The 14711-nt window shown below is 38.2% G+C and overlaps 2 protein-coding genes across 2 annotated transcripts; one reads left to right on the plus strand and one right to left on the minus strand.

The window, feature by feature from the left end:
- Positions 1 to 290: 290 nt before the first annotated feature.
- On the plus strand, positions 291 to 7601 carry clic1 (chloride intracellular channel 1). Its single transcript, XM_084379487.1, has 7 exons — positions 291 to 450; positions 730 to 794; positions 2266 to 2375; positions 2649 to 2774; positions 3234 to 3340; positions 3724 to 3905; positions 4014 to 7601. Exons 2-7 carry the CDS (start codon positions 753 to 755, stop codon positions 4173 to 4175), a joined length of 729 nt encoding a protein of 242 aa, XP_084235613.1. The 5' UTR covers positions 291 to 450; positions 730 to 752; the 3' UTR covers positions 4176 to 7601.
- A 435-nt stretch (positions 7602 to 8036) lies between these two features.
- LOC311272325 (prostate stem cell antigen-like) lies at positions 8037 to 12675 on the minus strand. Its single transcript, XM_084378675.1, has 3 exons — positions 12389 to 12675; positions 11205 to 11324; positions 8037 to 9440 (listed from the first exon to the last, which is right to left on the minus strand). Exons 1-3 carry the CDS (start codon positions 12438 to 12440, stop codon positions 9229 to 9231), a joined length of 384 nt encoding a protein of 127 aa, XP_084234801.1. The 5' UTR covers positions 12441 to 12675; the 3' UTR covers positions 8037 to 9228.
- Between the last annotated feature and the right edge of the window lie 2036 nt (positions 12676 to 14711).

Raw genomic sequence — 14711 nt, forward strand, 5'->3', positions numbered from 1 at the left:
AACTTCAGGGTTAGCCTACAAAAATACGTCATCACCCTATCACTCTAGGTAGCTATCAGATTACAATGCAGCTTCCTCTGGAGAAACTAAACACTTTTTCCACATGAGCAGGACCACACTCCCCAACGCGCTTTAATGTGTAAAATTGTTGAAGTCGTCCTTTAAGTATCATCCTCCATTGCCTTCATCTCACCCCCAGCCTCCTCTTTCCTCCAAAGAAGCCGCGCCGCGCCTTTTTTCTCCCCGGGTATTGAACGCATCTTCATTTGCTGAGCGCTCAGCCCCGTCACTCCGCTCCAGGAAATGGAGGAGCTGCCTCTGTGGTGATGAGTGTGTCGCTGCAGCCGACTGACAGACAGCAGAACTGGGAGGGGAAACTACCAGCAGGCATCTTACAGGCGTCAGCGACAACTTGGCGTCGGTTCTGCACACCCTAAAAAACAGCTAAAAGTGAATATTTTGAGCTTTTTGAAGAAGCCGATGTTTGCTTTTGTGTGATGTTTTTGCGCTGCTTTTGTGTTTGCTGCTAACAACAAGTGTCGTCTGTCATTTTTTTCCTTTCTCCGCGGGGTTTGGAGCGGAAGATGGGCTTGGCTTGGCCGAGTTTTGAACTTGTGTCGTTTCTCGTTTAGATAAAACCTCAACATTTCACGTTATTTCACTGTATTTCGCGTCACTTTTTCCAACTTATTTGTGTCCGTTTCCGGTTTTTTTTTGTTTTGAAAACAGGTCTCGTGCATCAGCCGTTGAAGATGAGCGACGCGAAACAGCCCAAAGTTGAGCTCTTTGTGAAGGTGAGCGATGGATGATGACGACATTATGTGACATTAAGTGGCGTTTATTTACTTCACAGTGCGTTTTTAAAAGCTTCTTATCTTATCACTTCATCTGCTCTCTCAGTCTTTTCTTACCACAAGCTGATAACGTATCTCAAATGTCACCTTGCACGTTTTTAAAACTACATTATGGGTGTTAACATGTACAGTATCCATGTCATTTGGACCACCTCTGCTGACTCACACTGGCTTATAAATGCCAGTAAGGCTAATCTAATTAAATGCACGTTAAGAGAGTGTGCAGACGACTTTAATCTATATTTAGTATGTTGGCCAGGCAGGCTAATCCCTTTTTCTTTGAGCCAAAAACATGCTGTAATGTGACCAATATGGCTTTTTCTTCCTCCCTTCACGGTCTTACACAAGTTTCCATAATGATTCCTCTGTTTGAACATGTGAACATGTGCACCACCCTCCACTTTTTTTTTTTCCTCCTACAGGGGTGAAAGATGCTGTTGTAACTTCTCTAAAAACCTGCTTTTTAGAGAAGGCGCTCGATACTCTTAATTAACAGGATATTTAAGTGTACTTTCAACGTGTCGTTTCCTGATTAGCTGTAACTGCCCTCAAGTTTTTACTGTATGCTGCTCGGGCCACAGAGTAAATATATACTGTACTGACTGAATGAAATGTGGCTTCCTGCAGCCATGCAGGGCGCATTGTAAAGCTGTATGATCATTTCCTGTGCAGCCTACCAGCTCTACTGTGGCGCACTATGTAGTCTTTTAATCAGAAGAGAAAGATCATTGACTGACTCTTTGTTTTCATGATTGAGTAAACAAACTGACCTTAAAGGACGTCACAATTTCATACCGTTTTACTTTATATATATATATGTAGCGGACCCTGCCACCTTTTCAAGCTTCAAACAGTGTTCTTGGGACCTTATTTTGCTGAGAACAGCTTGTTTATTCATTTACCTCATTAATATTGTATATATATTCAAATTCTGAGTTTGAATTTCCTCTCCAAAACTACATAGTGCCCCTTTTTAATGCAGGAATGAATTATGTGACCTCTAGGGCTGCAGATGTGGATGATTTTTCTGCAAGATTAATTGCATTAATTGTTCGGTCCATTAAATGAAATCTCAGGAAATGTCCATCAACATTTTCCAGAGCCCAGTGTTTTTAAAACAAAAGATAATCTGCAATGTTATGAAACAAAGAAAAGATAAGGTGATTAATCAATTAGTAAAGTAGTTCCAGATTAGAGCCTGACCGATACTTAATGTCAATACCGATCAGGGAATCAGAAAATTCTTTCATCAATACGTTGGCTGATATTCTTACACACACAGAATATATGATGTATTCAAATGTTGATTTTTGTAGTAGACTTCAAGATATTATATTTTGATATTGTAGAGAGCTGAAACAAATCGTAAATTTACCTATTGGTCAAATTTTTGTCTGTTTGTGTTTCCCAGGCGGGGAGCGATGGTCAGAACATCGGCAACTGTCCCTTCTCCCAGCGTCTGTTCATGGTGCTGTGGCTGAAGGGAGTCACTTTCGATGTCACCACCGTGGATATGAAGAGGTGAAAACACTGTGTGCTGAGAGGATGTCCGCCTACTGTTAAAATGATCCCAAATGTACCAGGCTCTTAAGAAACATTTCATTCAGACATTGAGTGTTAAAAGATTTAAAGCCACTTTGGTATAAGTCTTAGTTGGAAACATGAGTAATTTCCTGGAGTTTCATATGTTTTTTTTTTCTCATTTTCCTTCCTTTTCCCCCTTTTCTTCCATCTCACTCTTACTGCTTTGCTTATATCTTTTGCTGGACTTGCTTTATTTACATCCACCTTTAGGAAGCCGGACATCTTGAAGGACCTGGCTCCAGGTGCTCAGCCTCCCTTCCTGCTGTACTGCAGCGAGGTGAAAACCGACACCAACAAGATCGAGGAGTTCCTGGAGGATAATCTCTGCCCTCCCAAGTAATTTTCAGAAAATCATTTTTCAAGCCAAAATACCAAACATTTCCTCGCTTCACGTTCTTAGTTGTGAGGAAATGCTGCTTTTCATTGTCTTATTTTAAAGTAAACAGAATATTTGTGGACAGTCAAATAAAACAAGGATTTGAAGATGTACTTTTTGGGCTGTAGAACATTTATATTTACATTTTAAGCCATTTTTTCACTATATATTGGGTCGATAAATAATCATTTATCATTATAAATCCATATTGTGCAATTGCAGATTTATCTGTAATCAAAATAATCTTGGTTACAGTCCTCATTGGTTTGCGTGCCTCCTGTTTTGAATGTTTTTGTAGCTTTTGTGTCACCCTGTAAGAATCTTCCTTGTCTAATTTCATGCACATTTCAGTCATGTGAATTTATGTTTCTGATGTGATGATTATATGTTAATCATCATCGATCTTTCCGATTGTTTAGGTATCCCCGTCTGGCTGCTCGCAACCCAGAGTCCAACACAGCAGGCATGGATGTTTTCTCCAAATTCTCCGCTTACGTCAAGAACTCAAACCCGCAGACCAATGAAAGTAAGTGGATCTAATATGACCAAAACAGAAGTATCAGTGTCTTTACTACAGAATCAAACTCCTTCCTTTTAATAGAGCTTGTTTTATTTTGGTGGGATTTTATGTAGCAGCACTTCCTGTGTTCCTGTGATGGACTGAAAACCAGCAGGGAGCGTCTGTGTTAATAACATTAGGGTCTGAGCTGCAGGTCACCTCCTGCTCTGAAAACTGTGTGTTCATTTAATCTACTCATTCATTCTCTTAAACAAAATTCACTCAATCTTTTATTTCAGCCATTTAAAACTAAAGAGAAATGAAATTCATTATCTGATTTGGAGAAACTATCCTTTGAGCTTTGATTACACTCGATATTTCACTCTTTCTGTGTGTGCACATGTGCTCAGATTTGGAGAAAGGTCTGCTGAAGGCTCTGAAGAAGCTGGATGACTACCTTGGTTCCCCACTTCCTGATGAGATTGACGAGAATAGCGCCGATGAGGTCACTTCCTCGTCCCGCCCCTTCCTGGACGGCCAAGAGCTTACTCTGGCTGACTGCAACTTGCTGCCTAAGCTCCACATCGTGAAGGTAATCTATCTTGTGTCAAGCTGTGCAGCGTGGGGGGCCTGGGAGGAAAAGATTAGGAGGTTGTTTTTGGTCTGAAATTTGTCTTGTTTTTTCTTTTTCTCTCTCCAGGTGGTGTGTTTAAAATACCGAAACTTCACCATCCCTCAGTCTCTGACAAACCTCTGGAGGTACCTGAACGCTGCGTACGCAAGGGATGAGTTTGCCTCTACCTGCCCGGTGGACGAAGAGATCCACATTGCCTACAGTTCTGTTGCTAAAGCTCTCAAGTAGGAGGACAACAGGATGCATGAGTCATGAATATAAAAGCACAAGAACAACACACACACACTGACCTGCAAGCAACATGTTTGATCTGTTTCTCAAGAGGCAAATCTAAGGTCATTTTCTGCAGCTTTAAAAGTTGATTTCACCTTTTTACTAGGAGTCTGGTTTTCTTGCATCAAGTAATACTATTAGGTTTGCTTTAGAGGAGTTTATTCGTGTAGTTTTCCACCTAAAAAAGTGCTTTCTGTCCACCACGTGAATGAGATTACATCAGTACGTAAACAAGGAAGAGCAGATATGCACAACATTTTTTAACTGTGGCTTAATTTATCCTCTTGACAAACTTGTTTAACGCCCACATATCATCCAAGTTTACCTCAACTTTTGGTTACCAGTTGATCATGTTGCTTGCAGGCTCACACACACACTTAAGGCTCATTTATGCTCCCTTAAAAATGTCCATTTCAAATGATATAACCATCTCTGCCCACATACTTCCAGGCGTCCTTCACGTTTTCATGGATGTTAAGCAATTCAACCACTAAAGGACGCCACTCGGAGGCAAATCGGTCTTGCGTGGTCCTCCACTTATCCTCCGCCGTCCAACTTACATTTAATTTCCGTCCGATCTCCTCCCAGCTGTTCCGTGGCGACTGTTTGTCGCATCAAAGTTTTTAAAACTTGTCCCCCACGACTACTGGAGGTACTGCTCTGTTGGTCCGTATCCGTAAAATTTCAGAAAACGTGCAGAAATATGGACGCAATAAATGCAGAGCACCTACAGAAGGCTCCATCCTGATGTTGAGCATAAATAAGCCTTTACACGAACATTTTCACAAAAACTACAGCCTTGCTTGTGTACAGTTTCGCCATCAGTAGATACACACTGTAAAGTCAAAATGTTCCCCTCTTGATGACGTTTGTTACAGTATATTCTTGCTTTTTTGGGGGGAACACAGAGCTGCCTACCAGATCAATTTTTCACTTGTAGCTTGCAAGCCTCATGCAAGCTGACTCTCTCATTTTCAGTCTTGGTATTAAGGAAATGGGTTTCATTTGCATAACAGCGGCGGCTCACCTGCCAAAGTGTCTTTTGTGGTTTGTCTTTTAATCACAGATGCTTCACGTTGAATATTTTGTTTTGTTAAAGAGGGAACAAGGCCTTTAAGAAGCCACTTCTATTTTAATTATTGTTTCTTTAAAGGAAGGGGTTGCTTTTCCCTGTACTCGTTTTAGGGAGTCAGAGCTGCAAACGGTTACAGAGACAGGAAACCGTTTCAATAGACTCGGGCTTCCCCTTTCTGTGCTCCCATAGCAGGCGTGAAGGATTATTCAAGATTACCGAGCTTGTTTGTGACCTGGTAACAGGGCCTGTTACCAACAATTTATTTTGTTCTGCCTGTGATATATGAAGGATCCTTTTCAGTGTCGTACAAAAAGAGGGAGATCAGGTTGTTTGATTGTAACAAAAAGCTGTTGTTAATCGCTAAAGTGCTACAATGAAAGCACATCATCCTCCCTCCTTCAGTAGCTCGGGGCGCGAGGCCTCTTCTGTCACAGCAGGAAGTTAAATATAAACAGTGTTTAAAATTAAAACAGCAGTCACAGATTTAGAGGGTAGGCTGTTAGTAATTAAAGGATAAGGCTGGTGATACTCTATTTCCTTCGTCAAAGTCCAAAACCAATAACAGGGTACTAAGGTTTTTTATTACACCCATTCGGTCCTACTAAAGACATAAATCTTTAGTTTCAGTTTTTAACTGATGTCACTCAAACAGGAGACAATTTACAGGAGAAGGACAGTGTATTTAAAAGTCATTTAAAATGCGCTATGAAAAGGTTGACATTTTTTGATTTGAGTTTAATGTCATTCACCCAGTCCACCTGAATACTGGATGGATTCCCATTAAATTGGGGAAGGAGGGTGGTGGAGATATTTAGGCTTCAGTTTTCGGGAGCTGTCCTGCTGCCGATCTTTGTAAACAATCAATGCGTCCAACATTTAATCGTTCCCACACTTTGGTTTATGACCAAATAAATACCTACAAAATTAACGACATTCCCATCAGCCTCAGATGTACTTTGTGTTTCGTGCTAAATAATGTTGGCATGCAAACATGGTAAACGTTAAACCTGCTGAACATCAGCATGAGAACATTGTAACATCCTGACGCTGGCATTTATAAATGGATAAAGGTGCTAACATAAGTCGGGAGAAAAAACAGGAACCTTTTTTTTTGGTTTTGGACTTTGAATGGGATTTGTTGACAATCAGAAACATTTCGAATATCACTAGACTTATTCTTAAATCAAACATAAACCATGTATATTTGCCAGAAGGATTAACCCACTCTTGGAAGTTTGCCAGAAACTAATGTTAAAGCGACTTGAAATTGAAGATCTGGAAGCGATAATGACACGCCTTGTTCGACTGTACCAGCTTGTGTAGTGGATTTTATAGTGTCGTGATTTTAACTTCGCGGCACTATGCAAATTATATTTATAGAGGCAAAGATAGCCTTGTCATGTGTCATGTCTCTCAGATCAGGGTGAGGGGAAAAAAAGAAAGGAAACCGAAGTGCAATTTAAACCCATTGAAAAGACAATCTTGTATACAGACTTTGATTATAGTAGACATGCAGTGTGAGCACAGATGGATTTTAATCATGCAGGTAACAACCACCATTTCAAAAACTCTGCGACGCTGTGGTTCGTATCGCTTTGCAAGTTACAGGCATGAAAACAAAGACAAAGTTTTAAGCCGTCTGAACGTTAACTTTCTTCTTGAGGATTTGAAAATCATTACGTTATGTTTTTCCACAGCGTACCAATTCTTTTGGAATCAGGGTTGTAAACACCTTCCTTGACGGTTGCTAATACGAGTGTTGATCAATGAGATGATACTGTTTATTTTACTTGACTGAATTGTTCATCTATTTTCTAAAATGGACTAACGTTTAAAGGGATTTCGTCTGAATAATTTGATGTATTTTTAGTATTTCTTCTCTCCGGGTGTGAAGTGATTCTCACTTCTTACTGTAGGAATTGATACAATTTCAGGGACCATTTAACTTGATATAATCATTAAAATGTAACTTTGACTAGTTTGTTTTTCACTTTACTGTCTTACATTCATTTTCTTTGTTATGACTCCGCTCTTGTGCTTTTCCTCTGTCCTTTGCATTTCCCTACCAATATTTTAGACTTTTTTTATGTCTTTTTTTTTATGCCGTTTTCCCATTTCGTAGTAAGCAGTTGCACTTAAAAGTCTGCAGGATCAAAACAGTGATGTGGACGATAGAGCGGTAGATTTAGATCAACAATGAAGACAATCAAACTAATGGCACAGCTCAAATGTATTTTATACTTAAAAGCTCTTACAAAGACACATGTATTAATATCCAAATAAAAAATATCTTGGTAATAAATTAACCAGTGATGCATTGTTTTTATTTGCTCTTTAACTGTTACTGTAATTTATCATTAAATGTGTAATTGATATTTCTGCTTTAAATGTCTTCTGTATTTATTTACCTTTTTTATAAATCCCCATATTTATATATTTTCCCATTTATTTACCTTTTTATTTATTCTTCCATTTCCAGTTTATTTGTGTATTAATTTATGTATTAATTTCTTTTTCGTTTTCTCTTTTCTATCTTGTAAGATAATACATAAATAAATAAATATATTTATATATATATATATAAATTAATTAATAAAATAACATAAGATAAGTGAATCAATACAAAGATAAATAAATACAGAAGCAAATAAAACACAAAAATGGTAATTTATTTCACATTTTAGAAATTAATGAATGCCTTCGTTTATTTTTAAGTATTGATTTATTTTTGATTTTGGCAGTTTCAGTCCTCCGTATCATCGAGGGTAACATCGTGGAGATGGTGTACAAAAAGGTGCACATGTGGTCAATCCAAAAATACTTGTACAAACACAGCAAGTGAACATAAAGTAGAGCACAAACCAGAAGCACAATACTGAGAAGGCAGCTCTTCAGTGTGGTTTATTAAGTTTAGTTATAAGCATCATTATCAGGTCATCGTTAATCTTGTTTGGAGAGGCATAGATACATTACCAAAAGAAAAACAGTATTTATTTAAGGTTTCAAAGCAGTTTAGTACCTCTTCTGGAGCTTTCACTCATTTGACACGTGGATGTCGTTGCTCAAACTGCGACTTTATCCGAGAATTTCAGTGAGTTCTCATCCATGTTGGTGTTAAAGTTAATTCTTGATCTTGGAAAGCAGCATTTGACAAAACCCCTACAGGGTCCATTTAGTAGCTGCTCCTGAGGCAGAGTTTTCTATCATAACACATGAAATTCATCTGCAAACTATTTTCTTTTTCCAAGGTCAGAAATGAACTTTTGAACTTTAAAGACAACATGAGCTGACAAGTGTTTGGGTAACACTTTACAATAAACATCATTAATAAATGTTAAATTTATTGTTAATTAAACTTTGGTTAAGTGAATTCACTGTTAACAAACAAGCAATTGATGATTGTAAAGTTGCAACTGATGTTTATAATCATGTGTAGTTAATCTATAAACAGTATTTTGTATGGCCCATATAAAGTTGCAAATGTGCACATTGTTAAACTCTATAAACCTTTACAGTTGCTTAATAAATGGTTTATTAAGCTTTTTATTGTCTGTTACAGTTGGACAACTATTAACTAAAGTTTAACTACAAATTCACCATTTACCATATTTTTGCCGACTTTGTTTGGTCAATTCTGGTATTGGCATTTTTGTAACTACATGTTAAATATATGCTTCTTTAATTAAATTAAAGATAATGAGTATTGTTGTTATTGGGTTCTCTTGGCATTTTAATAAGATAAGTGGAAACCATGGGTGAAAAAATATCAGATAACATCAGTGTGTCACTCATCATCCCTGATAGTTCTTCATTAAAAGCAGGACTTGTTTTAACAAACCCCGTTATCTTACATGTGCCTGTCACATCTTTGATATCTGGTGTTCAGCGTGACATCATCTAGACCTGCACACCTCCACCATCAACCTCTGACCCTCAGGCCAGCAGGAGAGTGATCGCCGGCAGCAGGCAGATGGCGACTCGTCCCCAGCTGAGGGCAGCAACGGCCCCGGCCCCGTTACACAGGTCTGTATCACAGCAGACGTTGGTGTAGTTGAAGTAGAGGCCTGAGGCGTATTTCTGTCCACTCACGCCACACTGGGCGGGGATGGCACAGCTCTTCTCGTACATCGTCACTTGTAGTGGACCTGTGAGAGAAAGGCAAGGAGTTCATTTTGGTCAAATACATCTATGGAGGGTGAGAGAGGCCGTAATAATATGATTTTAAAAGGGACTGAAAACCTAAAGTATAACCTTGAATATATGGGGTTTTTATTTTATAATATGTGAGGACTAGATACTACAGACTTTTTGTTTTTTGAATGAGGAGTGTTGCATTATGGGTTGTTTGGAGCCCTAATGTTGCTCAGCTAGCAAGTGTCTTTTAATTTGTTTGTAGTGTTTTTTCTTTACAGTTGGTTAGCCCTAAAAGTGTTGATTTAGCTTCTGAGAAATAATTGTTTCAAGTAAGTAAATGCCTGATGAAAGAAAAAGAGATTTTTTTTTACCAGAGGTCACATTTTATGTCAACCTGCCAGAAAACACCCGTGATCTGACACTCTGAAGATTTTTGAAATTGTTAATGTGCTATATTCTTATAGTGACATATATAATATATATAGGTAAATACTGATTAATTAACCGTTGAATACAAACACTACTGAATTCACAGTATTCATAGTCTTCCAGCTGAATTTCTGTGTTTTGAATTCTCACATTTTCAGAGCACAAGATATAGAAAACTTTTTTTAAAAAAGGTTTTCGGGTCACCCATCTGAGCTGACCGATTACATTCAGGCTTGGGCGATTGTCCTCAGTCGCTCTGATGCTCAAGGTTTACTTTTTCATTTTGAATGTTGGTGTCTGAATACAAACAGTCCAAGTCAAGAAAATCACAAGTAAACTATTAAAATGCCTTTACTGTCACGGCCTTGAGACCGACTCTGACGTGTTTCGGCATCAGCCTTCAAAAGGGAACAACAGCCTCTTTTATAGTGGTGACCCACCAATAGGAGTCTATTTCTATTGTGACCGATAGGAACCTATTACTGTGACAATAAAGACATTTTAATGGTATTAAAGAGATTTCCTTGGGAGTTTTCTAGCGATGTATCCATATCCCAAGAGCACCTCGAACAAAGTTTTAAAATATTTTGAGTTTTTAGATCAGAATATAATGATGAAATTAAGCAATGGATTACATCTATTTGAATATCGGAAATTTAAGTAAACATATATATGCTGAATACTTTAAATGACCTTATTAATCGGAAATCATATTCGACATATCATCCGGTATACTGATGATGATGGCTGCTTTATATCTCAGTCTTTTATCAAATTATACACCCGACATGTAAAGAGGGAGATTTAATGATTTTCTAGGCATTCACAGGTTGAGGTGCATGTAAAAAGGGAGCTTTAGCGTCTGATGAGACACAGTGAACGTTTCGCCTCACCCACTGAGTTATTTTTAGAGATAATTTGATGCCATCACCGGCATTAGTGAGCTGAAAACCGGACTGATGAGAAATGTTGCTGAGCTCGGGTCTACTGAGTCGTTCTGTGGTCTTGTTTTGTTTTTCACACTTGTGGAATCGAGGAAGGGTCAGACCTTTAAGCTTCATTTAAGCTCTTTGAATGAGAGTGAGTTTTTCTCTTTAAAGTCAGCGGGCAAAAACAAATACATCCTTACATACAAACTGAATTGCACTGCATCTTTTCCTCAGATCTGTTCCCACAGTGTTGCGTACAATGAGGCTTTGTCTGCCAATTTGTGGCCATCTTGCAGCAGATTCTCAGAAAATAATCTAATCTAAAGACACAGAAATAAACTTTCTCTCTTTCTGTCTCTCACACACACACACACATACACACACACACACACACACACACACAGATCTGGATCTCACCCCGACTGCCAGTCGCAGTGCTGGACAGGCAGCGCTGTCCAGCCGGACACTCCTGAGGGAACTTTAAGCAGTCCAGAGAAGAGATGGCGGGGAACACACAGGTGAAACACTGCAAACAGGCTGAAGGGAAACAATGGGAAAGAAACATTTTAAGAAACCGTATGTTGAGATGTGTTTGTTTTGGTGTTTAGAGCAGAGGACTAGGTAGTGAAGAAGAGCCAGACACGCCCCTCTTCAGACTTTATTTTTTTGAGTAAGTCCAGATCCAGGGAGTGTTTTCTGTCAAGCTACTGGTGTGTATGGTTTTGCTTCCTGGTAAAGACAGCAGAGGTGAAATCTGCATTATTCAGACCTATACGGACATAATATGATATAATACATACACTATAATATACTGATGATATAATACATTACATATAATGATAATGAAATATTGACTGATATTCATTTTTTGCACAGAAACAACAGTTTTTGATAGGAATCTTTTAAAGAGAGCAGTTTTTTTCCTTTCCTATTGGCTCTTGTGCATGTAAAAGCATCTTGAAAGGTTAAAAGCCCAGTGATCACGGTGATCGGTGCTGGCTCAGGCGTGTGTGAGCTGACCAATCAGAGCAGAGCATCTGAGAAAACTGATGTGTGTTTTTTTTTTTGAGAACTAAATCATGTAAGTCTAATCTAAAATAAAATTATGAACCTGAAAATGAGCATAATATGTCTCCTTTAAACTCTTATTGTGCAGGACATTAAACACAAATACTAATCACAGGTCATATCAGTTAAAAATCAACATAAAAATAAACAAACTCTATAATGGATACTCTGGTTCTGTATATGCTAATTCACAGTTTGTTGTTGATAAGCTGATATTGATCAATTTATCAAGCTCTAATGATGCAATTGGGAGATGTTCTGCATTTAACGCTAATCAAGCTGCAAAAACTCAAAACTTACAAAGTCGAAAAAATGATTTTCATAATCTAAAAACAACTTTTTTCTTCATCTTTTGTGCACAAGGTTGAGTTTTTGTAAATCTCAGCACATTTGAACATTGTTCTACCCAAAGTAGAGGGTAAAGTTTTAGCAGGATGTCACTGAAAAACACATTTTTACAATAATTTGAACTCATAAATGTCCTCTGTTAATAACTTCACTCATTAAATGAACTGAAAACTTCAACTACATACCTGCCAAAGGTAGACAACACACGAGTACAATAAGAAGTTGTGAACGAGACATGATGCTCCCAGTAAGAAGTGTTCAAATTGTTCAAACACGTCCAAAAGAATCCCGTCTCGGGACGTCACAGCTGATCCGATACGCCCCTCAACTTAGTCCTAAATTGAGTTTCTCTTTGATGTCCACACCCTCACTGCTCACTTTTTCTTCCGTTTTACTTCATTTTTATATGAAGCTGATAAAGTCAGATCCCCCCAAATGTAGTTTGTATCGTCTGCACCCCCGAGGTCACCTCTTTGTGTTCCCTTTTTCTCGTCTTCTAACTTTTGTCGCGGGCCTGATTTGACCCACGCTACTCTGCCATTGAGCATCTCCTCCCTAAAATGTCTGATTTGATTTGCAGAGGTAATTACGATCAGCTGACGCGGTTCAAGACGTCCGATGAATGAAATTTTTGTTGTGACTCAAGTTACATGAAGCTGTCACTTCACAACAGCAGCATCTTTTACTCGGTGATTAATTAATTAGAAGGCGACGAGCGATGGCACATTTCAGACAAAATAGAAATAAAATGAAGCGTTTATGTTTAATTGAGCTAATAAGATGACCTCTGATCTCATCGTTAAGAAGGTCAAGCAAAAGGATAATTTCTAGTTCCCAGTCAGGGCTGTAGCTCCAACTGAGGACACCAGAGTTATGTAACATTTATGTGAATTATGGAGTTTATTAACATGAAAAGTTTATATACTTTTATTAGACACATAAGGCTGAAAATGAAACAAATCAATATACTGAAAATGTTTTATTTACAGCAACATAACTTAATTTATGTATCATGCAGAGATAAGTTGAGAAAGTCACTTGAAAGTACAGATTTTAGGTCTCATTTATGTCTGTAGACGATTAAAAATGATTATTTGTTTAGTTATTTACAGGCATTAATGACAAAGGACCAAAACAAGTAATGTACATGTGTAATTTCTTACATTTTATGTATTTGTGTGTATTAATATAAAAGTTTTCTTTACTGAATTGTTTCACAATACTGAAAAACATGTAAAAGATTTAAAGGAGCTGTGCAATATGTCTTGTACTCTGGGTTTCTGGCAGCTTTATGCTTTGTTAAATTGACAAATCAGATGTCAAGCTGAGTTTGTGCAGAAAAACAGATACCATGCATCTGGGTTTAAAGGTGCAAAATAAGGACAACACTTTAATGACGTCTGTATTTCTATAATTCTGGCTATTTTGCTCTCAGTGGCGTTAAACGTATTGTTTGAGTCAAAATAGGACATAATGCATTAAGTCCTGTGTATATGTGTGAGACAGCAGCTAGAAAAGGTGCAGAGAAGTCAGAAACAGTGTCAGCACAGTGGAGAAAAGAGTCAGCATCTCAGATGGAGAGAGAAAGTCAGCATGTCAGAGACAGATAGTCAGTGAGTTGGAGAGCGAGGCCAGTTTAACTGAATTATCCTTTAGGGCGTAATAGGAGACGTGAGGGCAGCACGCAGGACGGTCTGCTGACAGCAGTCTTGTGATGGTGTGTGCCAAACGAGCTCAGACTGAATAAGCTGTTTACCAGTTGATTAATTACGCTGCCATAAGCCTTAAAAACTGTCTTAAAAAGCTCCTGTGAGGTATCAGACAGCGTTTTACAAGCAATTTCTTTCATTTATCATGTTCAAACGTTCAAGGTTCATTGTGATTTTACAACGCCAGGACTGTAAAACAAGTCCCTTTATGCTACATGTGCAGAGTCTCACATCCTGAGAAAAGAAGCTGCTCTGTAGTCTGGTGGTACTGCAGCAGATACTTCTGTATCTCTTGTCAGATGGCAGCAGGGTGAACAGACTGTAGCTGGGGTTGGTGTCTTCAGTATCCTTTGGGCTCTGAGCAGACATCTCACTTCACATGTATCACTGATGCTCTGTTAATGGGTACCAGTGATATTCTGGGTTAGTTGTTTTGTTAAATCGAGATGATGTGGGTGATGTGTTGTGTGCCGAAATGAGATGAATAAAAAATCATGAAAGTCATTAAACATTTATGATTTGTTACAGTCTTTGAAATGTGTGTTTGTTGAAAAATCGTAGATTTTTGAATGGAGTTTGGTGTGAAAGAGAAAGTTGCAGAAGCAGCTTCTCTCCTGTCCATTTTGAATGAGTACATTTAATTTGTGTGGATATTAAACACTTTTTGATTTGCACATCTGTCTTTTTTATTCTCTTTTGACCCCGACACACTTTTTGAATTCATCCACTTTCTAGAGAAATGTTTACAACCCTTATAAAACAGTATTTTATGTCTATGTTTCAGCTTTGCATAAGCTAA

The sequence above is a fragment of the Pagrus pagrus genome (assembly GCF_965226575.1).
Source record: "Pagrus pagrus genome assembly, chromosome: 17".
In the NCBI taxonomy this organism is placed as follows: Eukaryota; Metazoa; Chordata; class Actinopteri; order Spariformes; family Sparidae; genus Pagrus; species Pagrus pagrus.

What these genes read in the sequence shown, in the direction of transcription:
- clic1 (XM_084379487.1), top strand. Translation starts at nt 753, where the DNA reads ATGAGCGACGCGAAACAGCCCAAAGTTGAGCTCTTTGTGAAG. An exon ending in AAACCCGCAGACCAATGAAA is followed by an intron (nt 3,341 to 3,723) that starts GTAAGTGGATCT and finishes ACATGTGCTCAG; the next exon opens with ATTTGGAGAAAGGTCTGCTG. An exon ending in CTAAGCTCCACATCGTGAAG is followed by an intron (nt 3,906 to 4,013) that starts GTAATCTATCTT and finishes TTCTCTCTCCAG; the next exon opens with GTGGTGTGTTTAAAATACCG.
- LOC311272325 (XM_084378675.1), bottom strand. Translation starts at nt 12,440, where the DNA reads ATGTCTCGTTCACAACTTCTTATTGTACTCGTGTGTTGTCTACCTTTG. An exon ending in GTGTTGTCTACCTTTGGCAG is followed by an intron (nt 11,325 to 12,388) that starts GTATGTAGTTGA and finishes GTTTCCCTTCAG; the next exon opens with CCTGTTTGCAGTGTTTCACC. An exon ending in CACTGCGACTGGCAGTCGGG is followed by an intron (nt 9,441 to 11,204) that starts GTGAGATCCAGA and finishes TTTCTCTCACAG; the next exon opens with GTCCACTACAAGTGACGATG.